A 16129-nucleotide genomic window follows, 5' to 3' on the forward strand; every position below is an offset into this window, starting at 1 on the left:
ACTTCAGTTTGTGGTGTTTTGCAGCACCTTCTTCCCATCTCAGGTTTTCATGCATTTAATGCTGCTGCTCAAGATTCTTTCCCTTCAGAGCTGCAACTCTCCATCCAAAGGACAGCTGTTTGTCTCATGAATTAAATGTAAGAGCAGAACTGGGCCTGAATGTGGATCCAATGCCATGACTCATTGCTATGGATCAGAGGTCACCCTTGGTCTTGCTGCTGAGGAGGCAAAGCTCCATGACATTCACATGCCCCTTCCGAGGAAGAACTGGTATGGCTGTGCCAGAGGTCTGTCCCAGGTGTAAAGCATTGTGGGGTAACAGGTGGGTGTCCTCCTCCTGTGGGGGCTGCCAGTGTGAGGGAGATGCCAGCGAAGAGCAGGAGCTGTGGGGAGCCTTCCCTGTGCTCCAGACCAGCCTGGGTAGAAAGTCCTCAAGGGCTGCCTGGGCCCCAAGGGAGGCCAAGGGCCCAGAGCACTGTGGGGCTGATGCAGGAGCTGCAGGGAGGCACTGGGCACAGGGCCATGGAGGGACAGCACCTCGGACCCCACAGGGAAAAGGGCAGGTCTGCCTGGTGCCTCACAAAAAAGCTTCCCTCACGTTGCCTTGCTGGCTTGCAGAAGTTTCCTGCGCCTCGTTTCAGTGTGTCAGGCCCCCATGCCTCTTCTACTCCTCAGTCCAGAAGCACCAGACCCTGGTGGTTCCAGGACAGGGGGAGATGGGGCAGAAGCTGCTGCCAGCTTCATCTTCCCCTCGGGACCCTGTGGGCTGCACCAATCAGTGCTGTGGGGCCACCTCATGACACCAGTCTCATCCAAGGCAGAGCCCACGTGGGTTGCGGTGGTGCAGCTCCAGGTGCAGGAGATGGGAGTGTAGCACCCTTCAGGTACTGCAGGTGCACTGCAAAAGAGGGCTAGGGGCCAGACCTTGCCTTGCTGGACCCACAGGGTCCTGGTTTACTCCCATCTAGGCACCTTTAAACTGGAAGCTCTGGAATCACCCTGGAGCTGGGTGCACCGATCATCCCATTGCCAACTGGAACTGTGGCAAGCCTGGAATTTTAAGAGCTGGACACCCCACAAGAAGGATCACTGGGATACCTGTGACAGAGAATCACCTTCAAACTAGGTTGCCCTAACAGGAAGATCACAGTCTGCAACTCTCCCTTATTGGAAACATTGGGATCCTCATCTTCCCAGGACAGCCCTGGGACAGCCCCAGCTCTGCCAAATGTCACCTGTTGAACCAGACCTATAGGGCACTCCAAGGTGGGTGCCACTGCCCCTCCCATACTCACAAGTGCAGGGCAGACAGTAAAGAACGGAACCCTTCCCCAGCTGAAGCACTGAGGACCCCCATGGATCAGTTCAGTGTCCAACCTGCCCAGTCTCTCCACTCTGGATCCTACTCGGGGCCTGGTGTAACCACCCGACTGGCAGGAGTCCTCCTGCCCCCTCAACACCTTTTTCTTCCCCCACCAGAGCCAAACCCTGCCCTCCCCAAGTGGGGGACAGAAGGGGACTGCTATGGTGTATGTAGTTTAACTCGTTTTATTCAGACTTGAAGGTAACTGCAGCCCAATGGGACTGTGACCCAGTAGAAACGCAGCAGTACATCAGGACTGGGGTGGGAGTGGGTGAGCTGCAGCGGGGTGCGGTGTCCACGCTGCCCAAGGAATGGTCAGTTGGTGAAAGAAGGGTTTACGAGAGCTGCCCGCAGTCAGTGATGGTGATCTTCTTGCTCGTTTTGCCATCTTTGGAGCCACAGCGCTCCATGGCCTCCACCACATTCATCCCCTCCTTGACACGGCCGAAGACAACATGCTTGCCATCCAACCTGCCGGAAAAGCACCAGTCACAGCTGGTCCCTGATGTCCCCCAACAGAGGACATCTCCCAGATGCAGATCCCCAAGCTTCTCGTCCCACAGCCCATGACTCACCACTCAGTCTTGGCAGTGCAGATGAAGAACTGGGAGCCGTTCGTGTTGGGGCCGGCATTGGCCATCGACAGGATACCAGGGCCCGTGTGCTTCAGGATGAAGTTCTCATCCGGGAACTTCTCCCCATAGATTGATTTGCCTCCAGTGCCATTGTGGCGTGTGAAATCACCACCCTGTGGAAAGGCAGCATTTCAGGTCACGGGTGCAGAAGAATGCTCTGGAACTGGGTGCAGGCATGAGGCAGAACTAACCTCCCACCCTAAATCTGCCAGCATCCAACTCCAAAACCCACCTGAGTGCCAGATCACCTGACCCACCCACCCACCTACCCGCTGAAGCAGGGGCACCACGCACCTGGCACATAAACCCAGGAATGATTCTGTGGAAGCAGGACCCCTTGTAGCCGAATCCCTTCTCACCAGTGCTCAGAGCACGGAAGTTTTCTGCAAAGGAAATAAAACCCCACCATGAACAGTTTTATTTATCACGAGTTCAGGACAGTACTAGGGCTTGGTGCACGTGCAGTTGCAGTGGAGCCAAAGATGCTTTACCAACCTGCTGTCTTCGGGACCTTGTCTGCAAACAGCTGTGAAGACAGGAAAGACATTTGTCAAATCTGGGGTGGTGACTGGCCACTGCCTCCCACTCCCCGAGGCCACATCCACACCACAGGAATTACCCCCAGCCACTGGCTCGGAGCCCATGCACCCCCTCCGTGCCAGCAGCTCTAGATCCCTCCTAGCTTCACAGCACCGTTATCTGCAAGCTCTGAACTAACAGCTACGGCATTGCGCGTCTCACCAGTGGCGCAGAAAAGCGTTTGTTCCGTTGGCCTGGATTAAATTAAACATTAACGTGCCTGAAGCCTTCCTGGGCGGGGCGCGCGCGCAGCCTCCCAATGCTTTAGTATAATTTTGGGTTGGATACGCCACCCGTGCGGGAGCGCGGACCCGAATCTGCAGCAGGCCTAGCCATGCCAGGGATGCTCTGCGCCGCGAGCAGGGTGACAAATGCTTTGCCCTCCAGCGACAATCCCCCGGCGATCGGGTTGCTGGCACTCTCCGCCAGCATCCCCAGACGCGGGCAGCACTGCCGTTCGACACGGCTCATCCCGATGTTCCGGGGACCCTGCGATAAAATGGCGGCCAAGCAGCCACAACCACGACCCACAGTGGGGGGGGACTGGCGCGCCCCCCCGGCGGAGCGGAGGCGCGGCGGAAACACGGTAATAGCGAGGCCAGCGGTAACGGGGAACCAGCGGTACCAGACCAGGTGCGGCCAGACGCCCGTGGGCGATGGCGCGCCCTGGACCGGCATCGCGCCGCCGCTCTTCGAGCTCCCCGAGCACGACGCTGCGGGGCCCTTTGTTCGGCCCGCCGGGCCAGGGGCGCCGCAGCCCCACAGCCACACCAACGCGCCCCCGCCGCGCACGCGCGGCGCCTGCTGGCCCCCCACCGGCCCCGCGCGACCGGCAAGGAAACAGCAACGGCGCCCCCGCCCCTCCCCAGTCTCCTCCTGCGCCCACCTCGAAGGTGACGCGACCCAGGGGCTCCCCATTGGCAGCGATGTCGAAGAAGACGAGGGGGTTGGCCATGGCGAGACACGAGCAGGGCAGCAGACACTGGTCCGTGCGGCGGGCGCGGCGCAGCAGAAGGAACGCAACCCCCCGCCGCTCTTTATATAGGGACGAGAAGGGCCCACCTCCCCCCCCAGCGCCGGCCAACGGCCGCTGGCGGAGTGGCGGAATGGCAGGGCAGCCGACCAATCGACGTAGCCACGTTTGAAAGAGGGGGAAGGGAAAAAAGCGCGGGCGGGGCGGGGGCCGCGGTACGGCGCAGGGCAGGGCGCGGCGCGCATGCGCTGTGCGGAGAGCAAGGAGTGGCGGGATGGGGAGGGGGGAGCAGGATGGAGCGGGAGCCGCACAGGGGAGGCGGGAGCGGCGCTGGGCCGCCGTGCGGGGCGGGTCCGGGCGAACGGCGGGGATGCGGCGGCAGCAGGGCGCGCGGGGCTTGGAACTGCTGGAGCTGCGGCCCAGCCCTGGCAGCCTACCGCCCGCCGTGGGGAGACACGCGATTCCCCTCCTCCACCGTCGGACTGCAGCACCCCCCGGCCAGCCCCGGTTAATGATTGACGGCACAGGTCCGATTCACTGCCCGGCCAGGCCGCCGCTGCTCGGGAATAGGGGCTTGATTCCCTTCCTACTCGGGATACACCCTCCCCTCTCTGCCCAGAAAGAGGGCTGGATCTCCCCCGCCAACCGAGGATCTCTCGTGCTTGCCCGGAGAGGGGTCTCGGAGCTAGCCCCATAGCGGCATGACAAAAGATGGGGGAACACACGTGACCCTGCAGAAGGATCCTTTAATAGCCATCGGGGACATACATGGCAACTCTGCGCGGGGGCAGTGGGAGCAGAGCTCCGCACCCCAAACCAGACCTGTGCGGTATATGGGGCAGCAGCATTTGCACAATGATAGGGGGGCACGGGCAGCCCCGCGGTGATGCACTTTGCCTTTAAATATGGGGAGTCTCAGGGGAACAGTAGTGTTTCTACACTATGTACAGCCTTGTGCTTCTGGGGGGGCTCAGCCCCTCTGTCCCATCGCAGCCCTTTCAGAAAGCCCCCACTGTGGGGAAGGGGGCAGTTCTGCAGTGGGCAGGGGCACATAGTGCTGCCCCCCAGCCCCAGGAGGGGGGGCAAGGATGGCTCAGTTATTCTCGAAGAGGGAGAGGAGGTCATCGTTGCTGCTGCTGGGGAGGTCAGGGGGCCCCAGGTAGGAGAGCAGCTCATCAGGATTCGTCAGCTCAGGCAGGAGCTGGGGGCAACAGTATGTGATGATCAGCTCCTGGCAACTTCTGCCCACGCCCCTGCAGCAGCTGGGGTCCCAAGCCAGCAGCAGGACCCTTGTCCACCTCCCTGAGTACTCACGTCAAGGGTAGGCTCTGAGCCATCACCTGCCGCGGCCATGCTGGGTGCGGGGGGGAAGACGAGGTCGGCAGTGTGGGCCAGGGGTCCCAGGGGTTGCCGTGCCACTGCGCTCCGGGAGTGCAGTGTGGAGGCTGGCTGGCTGCCCGAGGGAGTGTTGTGCAGCCCCGTCTGCACTGTAGGGTGGGACGGCTCCATTCGTCCGGGTGGGGGAAGCTGGGGAGTGGGGGAAAGAGCATAGGGTGAGACCCTCCCTCTCCTGGGACCCCCCAGCTCCCCCACTGTGAGACATCAGGACTTGGGGGGAGTCCCCCCACCCACAGCCCAGCTGACCTGTGCAGGCAGAGGGGGCACAGGAGGCTTCTCAGGGGCCAGGAGGCCACCTGGGACATTGGACTGGTAGGAGATGGAGGGGGGGCCTGGTGTGTAGTCACTAAGCGTTGAGGTGCCAGGGACGCCAGGAGCAGCAAAAGGCTCTGGGAAGCCCCCAGGACCCAAAAAGCTGGAACCTATGAGAGGAAATGGGGCAAATTGGGGGACACACACAGAGGGATGGGGTTCAGTCGTGTCCCCCATGGGTCCCCTCATACCCGGGGTGCTGTAGTCAGTGGCAGCCCCTGCTGAAGGTTGTGACAATGCTGGGAAGGGCACAGAGCCAGGCCCCAGGGCCGCAATCATCTCCATGATGTTGGGCAGCACCATGTGTGCAGGACTGAGTGTCCGGCACCGCTTCAGCACTGGCCCCTCCGGTTCCTCCTTGATGTGGACATCAGGTTTGATAGGGACGGGTTTCCAGCTGCAGGTTGGGTCGATGGTGATCTCCTCATGTTCTGAACTGGGGGCAGCAGAAGGGCAGGAGAGGTGAGGCTGGGGGCACTGGCTGCACAGCCCCTCACAGGTGGCACAGGACCAGGCATGGATGCACGGACAGCCAAAAGGAAGGCACTTACTTCTGGATGTAGATCAGGATGCCCAGCATGTACTGATCAACTTCCAGCCCCTCCAGCAGGGCCGTCTTACTGCAGGCAGAGTGGGGGCAGGGTGAAATAAGGCAACCCTCACCAGACAGGAACCTCTCCCTAAGGCAAGAACTACTCCTCTCCCAGGGCAGGAAATATATCCCCCACAGGTCGTGAAACACACACCCATGCCCTGCAGGCAGGAACACCATGTCATGGCCCCACTGCAGACCCAACTCACTTGCAGACGGGACACCGCCACGTCCCCCTCTCGCAGTTGAGCTGCAGGTATGACTCCAGGTCGAAGCACTGTGGGGGAGAGCAGCAGCTGAGATGGAAGGGGCAGGATATTGTGTGGGGGATACCCCCAGCACCCTGTAATCACCACTTCTACCTGTATGTGCCGGCAGTCATGACCCCTGGCTGGAAGCTGGATTCTCCGGAAGGTGATAGGGCACTTGAGGGACACCTTGATGGCTGTCTGCTCCACACCGTCCTCACCATTGGGCCCTGGCGTCCCTGGGATGGTCCCACTGCTGAAGTTGCGCTTAACTGGGAAGGTGGGGGTGAGGACCAGCAAGGGTCAGAACCAGGACACTGGGATGGGGGTGGCACTGTGGTGGTACCTGGGCAGTAGTGCACCATCACCCCCATCCTGCTGTGGCCCTCCTGACCCCCAAGACCCAGGTGCTCACTTTTGGTGATGCAGTGCTCAGCAGGGAGGAGGCGCTTCTTGATGAGCCCCTGCAGCACTGAGCGCACCGAGGGCCGATGCACCAGCTGCAGGACGAACAGGTGGGACTGTGGAGAGATGGGAGGCTGAGCTGTGGCCCCAGCCACCACCCTCCCTACCTCTCCTGCTACCCTCCTGGTGACTCACACAGCAGCAGGCGGTGACAGTGATCTGGATAGTGTTTCTGCCGGGCTGGCAGACGTGCTTCAGGTAGAGTGGCTTGTGGGAGGTCTTGTTGTCACCACGCTCAATGGTGAGGGGCGTAGCGTTGACGCTCACCTGCACAGAGGCCGGCCAGTTGGTGTTCATCTGCCGGTCCTCATGGTGGTAGCACTTGAACTGCAGCTCCAGGTCAGGCCTGGGGGCAGGCAGGGTATCAGCAGGGTGTGTGTCCGCACACGAGCCACCGCACCATGTGTCACCACACCATGCTGCTCCAAGCCACGCAGAACCATGCACTGCTAAGCCATGCCATGTTACACTCTGATATGGCACTATGACAAACCCCAACAGTACCACAGCATAGCACTGTGCTGGGCCACCCCACATCCCACCATGCTGTGCCCGGCCAGGCCATACCCAAACCACAACAAGCTGAACACCATGGCACGACACTGAACCCGGGCAAGTACAGCTGCACCAAGCCACACTTTGCACCAGGATGCAGGACAGCGCCGTGCCACGCCATACCAGGCCACACAGCCCCGTGCAACACGGCACCATGCAGTGCCCAGCTGTGCTGCCCAGCACAGCCCCACATCACACGGTGCTGTACAGCATCCTTCAAGCAACACTATGTGACACTTCAAAAGGTGCCGCAGGGCCCCCACCTCATCATGAGGGTCTTGTAGACAGAGTCACGGAGCTGGAAGACGTGGTTGCTGACAGCCAGGTTGTGCTGCAGGCGGAAGGGCTCCAACACCACCCCGTCCCGCACTGGGAAGGTCAGTCGCAACTCCTCGCCGGGGGCCGGCCCTGGGGGCCACGGCCATCAGGGAAACCGACACCTTCTCCCCGGGCCCCACCCACACCCTGGCCATGCTCCAGCTGCGCCCTGCCCACTGCACAAAGAGCCACTTTGCAGGAAGCCCAACCTCCACTACGCGGCCTTGCCCACCACGGAAACCGCAGCCCCATGCAAAGAAGCTCCTCCCAACCGAAGTGGCCCACCCCTGGGGCCACCTCCCTCCCACCCCTATGGAGGAAGCCCATCCCACCGAAGATTCCTCCCGCTCGCTCAAGGAAACCACACCCTATCCAAGCCCCTCCCAATCCAGATGGTCCCACCCTAAAAGCAGAAGCGCCCTACTAAACCAGCACTACGATAAAGCTCCGCCCCGAGGCCACACCCTTTTAACGAGTCCCTCCCACCACCGTCCCACCCTAACAGACACCCCCCCTAAATCACCCCCAACCCTGGCTGTGGCCACGCCCCCTCACGGAAGCCCCTCCCACCCTCCATTTAAAGGGGCAACGGCCACAGAGCTGCCAGAAGTGAGGCCCACACCATGCTGCTTGAGGCATGGGGGTGATCTCTGCGAAGTGCCCCCCATTATCCATACCAGGGACACCTACCCGAAGGGGATGGGTGCATGGGGGCAACACTGGGCTTCATGTCTGCCAGGAAGGGTGACTTGACATCCTGACCAGGGGACACATAGGCGGGGATGCCACTGCCTGGCGTCATGGGTGGTGTGGGATTCCCGGCCAGCGGCGAGCTGGGGTACCCTGGCAGCGACCGGCCTGGCTGTAGAGGCAGCATGCACCCTCAGCGTCTGGCCAGGCCAGCACAGCCCCCACCCCACCCACTACCAGACTCACCCCACTGATGGCTGCTTGGCTGTAAGTGCTGAAGCTGGCGCTCTGCCCGTTGAACTGGTCAGCTGGCTATGAGAGGAGGAGGGTCTCCAGGGGCTGGAACCGGGGGGATGGCAGACACCTGGACCTCCACCCCTTGCCCACCATTCCCCCTGTGGTACCTTGTAATAGGGTCCAGCATTGCCTGAAGCGGAGAGGTACTGGCCCATGCTCTGCTGCAGCCTGTGGCCAGGGTATGAGGGGGACGGAGCGGAGGACTGGGGGGCGCTGGGGGCATACTGGGCACCAGCTGCAGCATACTGCCCACCCTGGAGGTACTGCTGTGCTGGGTACCCCTGTGGGGCCAGGGAGTCAGCACCAGTGGGAAAAGGGGTCACCATATGCCATAGCCTTCACCAACACAGCACTCACCTCATTGGAGTATGCCCGCTTGAGGCCCTGGCGAGGCAGCTGCTGGCTCTGGGGAGGGCCAGGGTAGGTGTGCTGTGGCACTCGCTGCCCACCATAGAGGGGGCCAGTACCGGGCGCCCGCACTGGGCTCATGCTCACAGGGGAGACACCAGAGGGGGCCACAACACCTGCCATGCCAGCTTGGCTCATGCTGTTGGGGCCACGGGGCCCGGCATGGGGGAGGAATGGGCTGCTGAAAGACTGCCCTGTGCCCATCTGCAGCAACAAAGAGATAGGGGTCACAGCAGAGCAGGGGGGGCTGTCAAGTCCCCAGTTCTGCCACAGCCAGGCTCTTACCGCACCGTACTGGCTCAGCTCCTGGCTCTGTTTCTCCTGCAGTGCTGCCACCGTTGCTGTGGCTGTGGCCGTGGCTGTGGCAGCAGCCGCAGCCACAGCAGCAGCAGCTGCTGCCTGGGTGAAATCAGCAGTGGCCCGGCTGGTGTGCGAGGGAAGCCCCATCCCTCCAGGGCCACTCGGGCCACCATTGTAGCTGCAGAACAAAGAAGCAGGAAAGGGCATGCAGTGGCCCTGCAGCAGGGCACATGCCAGGCCATGAAGAGCAGGGCTAGCCTTACCTGGCAGGGAAGCCTGGCCCACTGGGGTAGGCATTGCGGCCATAGACACTTGGCTGCACATATCCCTTCCCTGGTGCCCCCTCAGCGAAGGGCTGCTGTGGCAGGAATGGCGGTGAGCTCATGCCCGAGCCAGTGCCTGCCATGCCAGACAGCAGTGGTGTGCTGGAGCTGCTCCCCCCAGGGCCCATGGGGCTGCCAAAAACCTGGAGGGTGCAGTGGCAGACAGTGGGTCAGGCAGGGGCAATGGCATCCAGGTGCAAGGGGTCCCTGGGGCGGGGGTGCTGCTGGTACCTGGCTCTGGGAGGGGTTGCTGACACCCCAGACAGTGGTTACCACGGAGAGGGATCCCGGTGGCTGATTGGTGCTTGGTTGCCAAGGAACAGCCTCGTATGCAAATGAACCATCACTAGAAAGAAAAACAAATTAATGAAGATGAAGGATAGACGGATGGAGGGACAGAGGGGACTGGGGGATGGAGGGATTGAAGAAATGGAGAGATGAAGCATGGAAGGAATGGAGGGACAGACAGGGGGATGGATGCATGGATGGAAGGATGGAAGCATGGATGGGGCAATGGATGCATGGGTGGATGGAGGGACGCTGCCCCGGCGCCCACCCGTGGGGCGCAGGCGGCAGCGAGGGTTTCATGGGATTCATGGAGCTCATCAGCGGGTGTGGGCTGGGTCTTCCGAGGCCGCGGCAGGCACTGCGGGACGGCGGCACCGTCTGTCACTGGGGCTGCGGGAAGCAGTGGAGCGGCGGGTGAGGGGCGGCCGCCCCCGAAGAGGCCGGGGAGGAGGGGGGGACAGCCCCGTAGGCTTCGCGACCCCCGCCCCAGCCTCCGCGGCGGGGACTTGGCGTCCGGCCCGCGGCTGGCACGCGGCGCCGGCCGGCACCCGCCGCCCCCGCTCCGGGCCGCCCCCCCGCGCCGGCCGGCGCCGCGGTGTCAGACCTCCCCGGGGCGGCGGGCGCCGGGGGCTTCCCCCACGCCTGCGGGCGGGGAGAACCACGGGGACTTCCCGGGGAAAGGACGCAGCCCCCCGCCCGGCATTTCACCCCACTGCCCAGGGTATTTCCAGCCGGGCCCGGCAGCAGGGGCCCGCGGGGTCACTGGAGCTTTCGGTTCCTCCCGGGGCCGCGGGAGGGCGGCGGAGACGGGGTCGCCGCGAGGAAAGACACGGAGAGGGGAACACCTGCGGCGGGCCTGCCCGCCGGCTCCCGGGAGCCGCCACCACGGAGCCACCGGCCCCCGGCGGCCCTCGCCGGTGGTGACAGCCCCCTCCGCTCCTTCCCCAGCGGCACCACAGGGACAGGCCCCGGGACCGGCCCCCCCATTGCCATGGCAACCGCCCCCACAACCCCCGGCACGGCGGGGGAGGCTCGCGGGGGCACCGCCAGCCCCGCCCGTCTTTCCCCCCGTCCCCCCGCCCGGCGCCCCGTTCTCACCGCGGCGGCGGCGGCCCAAAATGGCCCTGGCGGCGCGGGGCGCGCGCAGCTGCGCGGAGTCTGCGCGGGATCTTCAGCCGCGCGCGGCCGCAGCTCCGCGGGGGGCGGGGCCGGGCCGCGGCCGCCGCGCACAATGGGGCCGCGCGCTCATCAGTATGCAGGCCCTGCCCCGCCCCGCCAGGCGCGGGTAGCCGAGCGCCGAAGAAGGGTCGGGGCTGTCGACGGTGAGGGCGGGAGAAGAGAACAGAGGAGTGCGCGCCCCTGTGTGCGGGGCGCCAGGGGCAACGCCACACACGTGCGGCAGCACGACGGGCGCTGCCGCCGCCGCGGCGGGACCGCGAGACGCGCGTGCATATGGCACCTTGCACGTGTGAACGGGTTGCGCGCGGGGACGCGGACCCGCGCGCGCTGCACGGATAGTGTGCGGTGACACCATGCGCGACCCGGTGTGCGAACAGTACAGCCACGGGTGAGCTAGGGGATGTGGCACGCATACCCCCCGACCTCTCTCCTGCAGCCGAAAGACCTGCGTCGCATCGAAAAGCTGCGGTGGCTTCTGGAGACATAGAGAGCGAGTCACCTCTGGAGTTGCCCACGGCAACCCCATCCCCCAAGGACCTCCCATGGGAGGACTAGGTGGGCTCTGGAGATGCCAACAATGAGCCCTATTTGGAGATTACCTCCCTTGACTCCCACTCAGGATCTCAAATGAAGGACACACCACCCAGCACCAATCCTGTCCCTCTGAGGGCTCAGAGCTGGGGGATGGTACAGACGCAGAGGGGAAAAACGTGCTCCTCAAGGACAGGTGAAACTGAGACAGGGGCACACCACTCCCACACCTGCCTGGGCCCTCAGGATGTGCAGATGCCCTATCTCCCTCCTCCAAGAGCCAGTGGCTGCACAGGCAGCAAGTCCAAGACTGAGAGGAACTGGGAAGAACCTGACTCATTGCACTGGATGCCCCTACAGAAGAAGTCTGGGGACCAGCCCCTCTTGAGGGGTATGAGACATGCCCAGAGAAGAGCCCCAGGACCAGTTGTTCCAGGAGTCTGGGGGGCCATGGGTCTTACCCACTATGGCAGCAGGCAGCCCCCAGACCCTCACATTCCCAAGGGCAGCTGCACCAGTGCCACCCTAGTATGAGGCAGACAAGGACTCCAAGCACCAGTGTGGGGTTGACAAGATCTGTAGTTGAGGGGAGCAGGCGAGCAAGGGACAGAGAGACAGACAGACAGATGGAGGAGCATGCTGGAGGAGCATGCTGCACCATGGCAGCGCTCAGGCCAGGTCCTTGAAGGCGTCGAGGTTGAAGGCCATGTCGAGGAGCCGCTGCAACTCTGTCAGGTGGGTTTTCTTATTGCCAGTGGCAGGGGCAGCTGCTGGCTCCCGCCCTGCGTACCTGCCGGGGAGAAGGTGGGGCATGAGAAGGGTCTGTACCAACCAATTCCCTCCCAGCTTCACAGCCACCCCCCGCATCCTTACCAGACAGGCTTTGCACGGTTGATGGTGGTACGAAGCCGGGGTTTGACATAGTCGTAATAGCCCTGGTTCTTGTGCTCCTCTTGGCACCACACCAGCTCGGCAGCTGGGTATTTCTGGGCTTCCCGCTGGAGAAGGTCAAAGGGGAACGGGGAGAGCTGTGGGGGACACAGAGCGCTGTCACACAGGGGACATGGGGCAGCATCTCAGGGGCTGCAGAACCCCCAGCCTGCAGGCATGGCAGTGGCAGGACTCTGCTCACCTGCTCTACCCTGGTGATGGCCACATCGGCCTCCATCTGCCGGGCCTTGCGCTCGCGGGTCAGGTCATAGTACACCTTGCCGGTGCAGAACAGCACCCGCTTCACCTGCTCGGGATTCTGGGCTGCAGGGCCACTGTCAGGGATGACACGCAGAAAGTGGGTGCCTGCCAAGGAAGAGAATGGCAACCTGAGCCACAGTAGTTCACAGCATTGTGCCAGCAGCCATTGTACCCACATCCCACGCCAGCCCCTTCCAGGACAGGCAGAGTCAGGACTCTCAGGCAGAGTCAGCTGACCCAGGTACAGGCATAACTCCCACTGCTAACTCCCGTGCCACTTGGAGCAGCCAAATCCCAGCAGCAAGTGGCTGATGATGGAGGAAATACCACTGAGCCAAGTCTTCCAAGGGTGCCAGGCTCAGCCTTAATGAGGGGGGGCTCCCTTGTGCCAAGAAGAAGGCCTGGCCTCAGCCACTCTCCAGCGTGGGGAGGCTGCTGCTAGGCAGACTCTACCCAAGGCCACAGGCTCCTGCCCTTCACTCTGTGGAGTGGCGTGCGGAGAACACAAGCAGCTCTGTGCTACTTGTACCTGGCAGCATGTCGTCGAAGCTGGAACGGGCTTCGGGGTGGCGCAGCAGTGACTTTGGAGTGAAGATTATCAGCTGGAGTGAAGGATAAGAGGCAGAGAAAGGTGGTCAGCCCTGCCAGAAATATCTCCCTGCAAGCCAGTGCTGGAGCAGCCAGTTGCCTGCCGTCCCCTGCCCATCCTGCCTGAGCAAGGGAGAAGCTGCCAGGCAGATTTGCTTCTCACTCAGCTGCAGTGCTCTGCCAGATTGGGCACCCATTCCTGACAGCACTAACCATCCCAGTCAGGATGTCCCCTGGGGAAGAGGTGGAGGGGCTACCAGGGACCTCCCTATCTCATGGCTGGAGCTGACTAGAAGTGGCTGAACTAGGTTATGTAGCAGTGTCTGTTTGCTCCAACAGCCCTGATCTCCCCGTGGAGTTTGGGAACTAGATCACAGTCCCTGCAGCCCACAGCTGCGCATCAAGTGCCAAGCCAGTCCTGAACACCATGAGGGCCTTGGCCAGGCAGAGGCCAACTGTCCATGTCTGAGGTGCAGGAAGAAGCTGCCCCCAGTCCCATCCCAGTCCAGCAGGGACACACAGCGTCCTGTCTGGGCACCGAACTGGTGGCACTGACCGGTTTGCGGAAGGGCAGGAGGATCTGGCGCCGGAGGACGTGGAAGAAGTTGGCTGGAGTGGAGCAGTTCACAACGATCCAGTTACACTCATAGAGCTGACGCACATCAAAGTCATCCAGCTTCTGCCTCAGCCAGCACAGGTGAGGGGATTTCAGGAAACACAAGGTACCTCTTGGCCTTGCAGCTCCAGCAGCAGGGAGAGGAGTGGTCCCCAGCCCTCCCTCCCTCCCTTTCCTTCCCTTCCCTTCCCTCACACAGAGGGGAGCACAAAGAGACCCAGAGACCCTGTGAGAGGCTCCAGGGCTGTGCCCTCCACCTTGGTCTGGCCATGGGCGTAGCCAGCAACCCCCTCTCATGCCAATTTCAGGGCCACCTCTGCCTCAGGCTATGCCGCAGCCCCATGTTCCATGGAGGTCCAGCCTGGGCACCAGGTTCAGGCCCTTCCCCAAACCCTCTGCATGAGACCAAGACATCCCATGCCTCCTGCCATCACCTCCCACTGTGCTAAGCCCACATGGGTGTTGCTGCCCTCCACCCAGCCCATCCCAGGACACAGGAGGGCCAGGCTGAGCACCACACCATGGGAGCCACCACTCACAGGGAAGACATCAGGATCATCATTGCACATCTGCAGGAATCGCTCCGGGCGGGCAGAGGAGTGCTCGGGACCCTATGGAGACCAAGAAGGGGGATGGTCATTGTGAGCCAAAGCCAGCACGAGAACCCGACATCAGGCACTGCCATGTCATGAACCTGTGCCTCTACTGTCCAGGGTTCCACCTTCAGGGTGAGCCAGGGGAGTCCTTACCATGCCCTCCATGCCATGGGGAAGCAGCAGGACAATGCCATTCTGCCTGACCCACTTGGCCTGTCCAGGACAGATGAACTGGTCGATGATACATTGAGCAGTGTTGTGGAAATCCCCAAACTGGGCTTCCCAAAGCACCAGGGCATTGGGACTGGCCATGGCAAAGCCCAGCTCGAATCCTGAAGAATGGAAGAGCAGTGAGAGGGCTGGGTTGCCCTTCTAGAGTGGCCTCACCCTGGGCAGTGAACACAGACCTACTCACTTACCCAAGACACCGTACTCTGACAGGGAGCTATTGCAGACGGTGTACGGAGCTTGGTTAGGCCAGAGGTGGTTCATGGGGATACAGATCCTCTTGTCCACATTCTGATCATGCAAGACATGGTGGCGATGGCTGGAAAAGAGAGAACAGTAACTTCATCATCAGCCTTTGGATTCCTTCCAGAAGGGCTGGAATTGCCTTTAAAGCCTCCAAAAGCAGGGCCTTACCTAAATGTCCCCCTCTCAACATCCTGGCCACTCAGGCGGATGTGGATGCCCTCTTTGAGCAGGGAGCCAAATGCCATGTACTCTGCCAAGGCCCAATCGACTGTCCGGTTCTTCACCATCTCCCCACGGGTTTTCAGAATACGGCTCAAACCTGCCAGGACAGGAGCCAGTTCATAGCCAGCATGGGACAGAACTCCAGTGACACCAGGTTTGTTCCACACCAGCTCACAGACTGACAGACTGCAAATGCCATGGGCAGAGGAATGGATTCACCTCTTCTGGAAAGATGAACCATGGATGAGGAACCAGGACTACAGAGAAGGATCTGCTCCAAAGAACTATTCCTTGGTGCACTTCCCTTACCCACAGCTCCCTTGTGAACAAGTTCTCCTAGAGTCTGGGTGAGAAGGAACCTTAAAGAACCATCCAGCCCAACCCCTGCCACAGGGGTTTCATACACTAAAAGGGACACCTTCCAGTAGACCAAGTAGCCCCAAGCTCTGTCCAGCCTGCCCTTGAACACTTCCAAGGCAGCCACAACTTCTCTGGGAAACCTGTGCCAGGGCCTCCCCACCCTCACAGGGAAGAATTCCTCGCCAGTATGCTATCTAGCACTGCCCTCTGGCAGTGGGAAACCATTCCCCCTTGTCTTGTCACTCTGTGCCCTGGTGCACAGTGCCCCTCCATCTCTCTAGAAGCTTCTTTAAGCACTGGAAGGGTCTCTAAGGTCTTCCTGGAGCCCTGGAGCCTTCTTTCCTCCAGGCTAGACACACTTAGCTCTCGGAGTTCCTTCACAGAGGCTCCAGCACTGGTATAATTTTCAAGGCCTCCTCTTGACCTGCTCTTAACAGGTCCAGGTTTTGCTTGTTCTGGGGCCCCCAGAGCTAGACATGTGCTCCAGGCAGAGTCTCAAGAATGCAGCACACAGGGGGAGGATCCCACCCCTTGACCTGCTGCCCACACATATTGAAGTAATCCAATACGTCCCTTCCTTCCAGGACACATCCCAGCCCTATCTCACATCTCCTTGGAACAAATGCCC

The 16129-nt window shown here is 61.7% G+C and overlaps 3 protein-coding genes across 11 annotated transcripts in view; all 3 read right to left on the reverse strand.

The window, feature by feature from the left end:
- Positions 1 to 1532: 1532 nt before the first annotated feature.
- On the reverse strand, positions 1533 to 3620 carry PPIA (peptidylprolyl isomerase A). Its single transcript, XM_063420747.1, has 5 exons — positions 3464 to 3620; positions 2494 to 2524; positions 2293 to 2381; positions 1939 to 2111; positions 1533 to 1834 (listed from the first exon to the last, which is right to left on the reverse strand). The coding sequence occupies exons 1-5, from the start codon at positions 3530 to 3532 to the stop codon at positions 1699 to 1701; spliced, it is 498 nt and encodes a 165-aa protein (XP_063276817.1). The 5' UTR covers positions 3533 to 3620; the 3' UTR covers positions 1533 to 1698.
- Positions 3621 to 4282: 662 nt separating this feature from the next.
- Positions 4283 to 11871, reverse strand: ZMIZ2 (zinc finger MIZ-type containing 2). 6 transcript variants are annotated; one of them, XM_063420734.1, is made up of 18 exons: positions 10843 to 11843; positions 9688 to 9802; positions 9397 to 9599; positions 9119 to 9311; positions 8783 to 9037; positions 8533 to 8706; positions 8375 to 8440; positions 8129 to 8300; positions 7384 to 7528; positions 6701 to 6911; positions 6516 to 6621; positions 6215 to 6372; positions 6062 to 6129; positions 5812 to 5880; positions 5452 to 5696; positions 5195 to 5370; positions 4865 to 5077; positions 4283 to 4751 (listed from the first exon to the last, which is right to left on the reverse strand). In XM_063420734.1, the coding sequence occupies exons 1-18, from the start codon at positions 11406 to 11408 to the stop codon at positions 4644 to 4646; spliced, it is 3243 nt and encodes a 1080-aa protein (XP_063276804.1). In that variant the 5' UTR covers positions 11409 to 11843; the 3' UTR covers positions 4283 to 4643. The 6 variants fall into 6 exon arrangements, with proteins under 6 accessions (XP_063276804.1, XP_063276807.1, XP_063276808.1 ...); XM_063420737.1 differs by adding an exon at positions 10013 to 10134 and having other exon boundaries at positions 8783 to 9311; positions 10843 to 10964; XM_063420738.1 differs by lacking the exon at positions 10843 to 11843 and adding an exon at positions 10013 to 10747.
- Positions 11872 to 12015: 144 nt separating this feature from the next.
- Positions 12016 to 16129, reverse strand: part of OGDH (oxoglutarate dehydrogenase) — a 31989-nt gene continuing 27875 nt past the window's right edge. For all 4 annotated transcript variants that reach the window (XM_063420739.1, XM_063420740.1, XM_063420741.1 and 1 more), the window contains 9 exons: positions 15088 to 15238; positions 14865 to 14992; positions 14599 to 14777; positions 14389 to 14460; positions 13790 to 13912; positions 13175 to 13247; positions 12587 to 12750; positions 12328 to 12482; positions 12016 to 12244 (listed from right to left, as the gene is read on the reverse strand). In XM_063420739.1, coding sequence (XP_063276809.1) covers positions 12124 to 12244; positions 12328 to 12482; positions 12587 to 12750; positions 13175 to 13247; positions 13790 to 13912; positions 14389 to 14460; positions 14599 to 14777; positions 14865 to 14992; positions 15088 to 15238 — 1166 coding nt within the window. In that variant the 3' untranslated portion in view covers positions 12016 to 12123. The remainder of the gene's footprint in view (positions 12245 to 12327; positions 12483 to 12586; positions 12751 to 13174; positions 13248 to 13789; positions 13913 to 14388; positions 14461 to 14598; positions 14778 to 14864; positions 14993 to 15087; positions 15239 to 16129) is intronic.

This window comes from Prinia subflava, chromosome 32 (assembly GCF_021018805.1).
Source record: "Prinia subflava isolate CZ2003 ecotype Zambia chromosome 32, Cam_Psub_1.2, whole genome shotgun sequence".
NCBI lineage: Eukaryota > Metazoa > Chordata > Aves > Passeriformes > Cisticolidae > Prinia > Prinia subflava.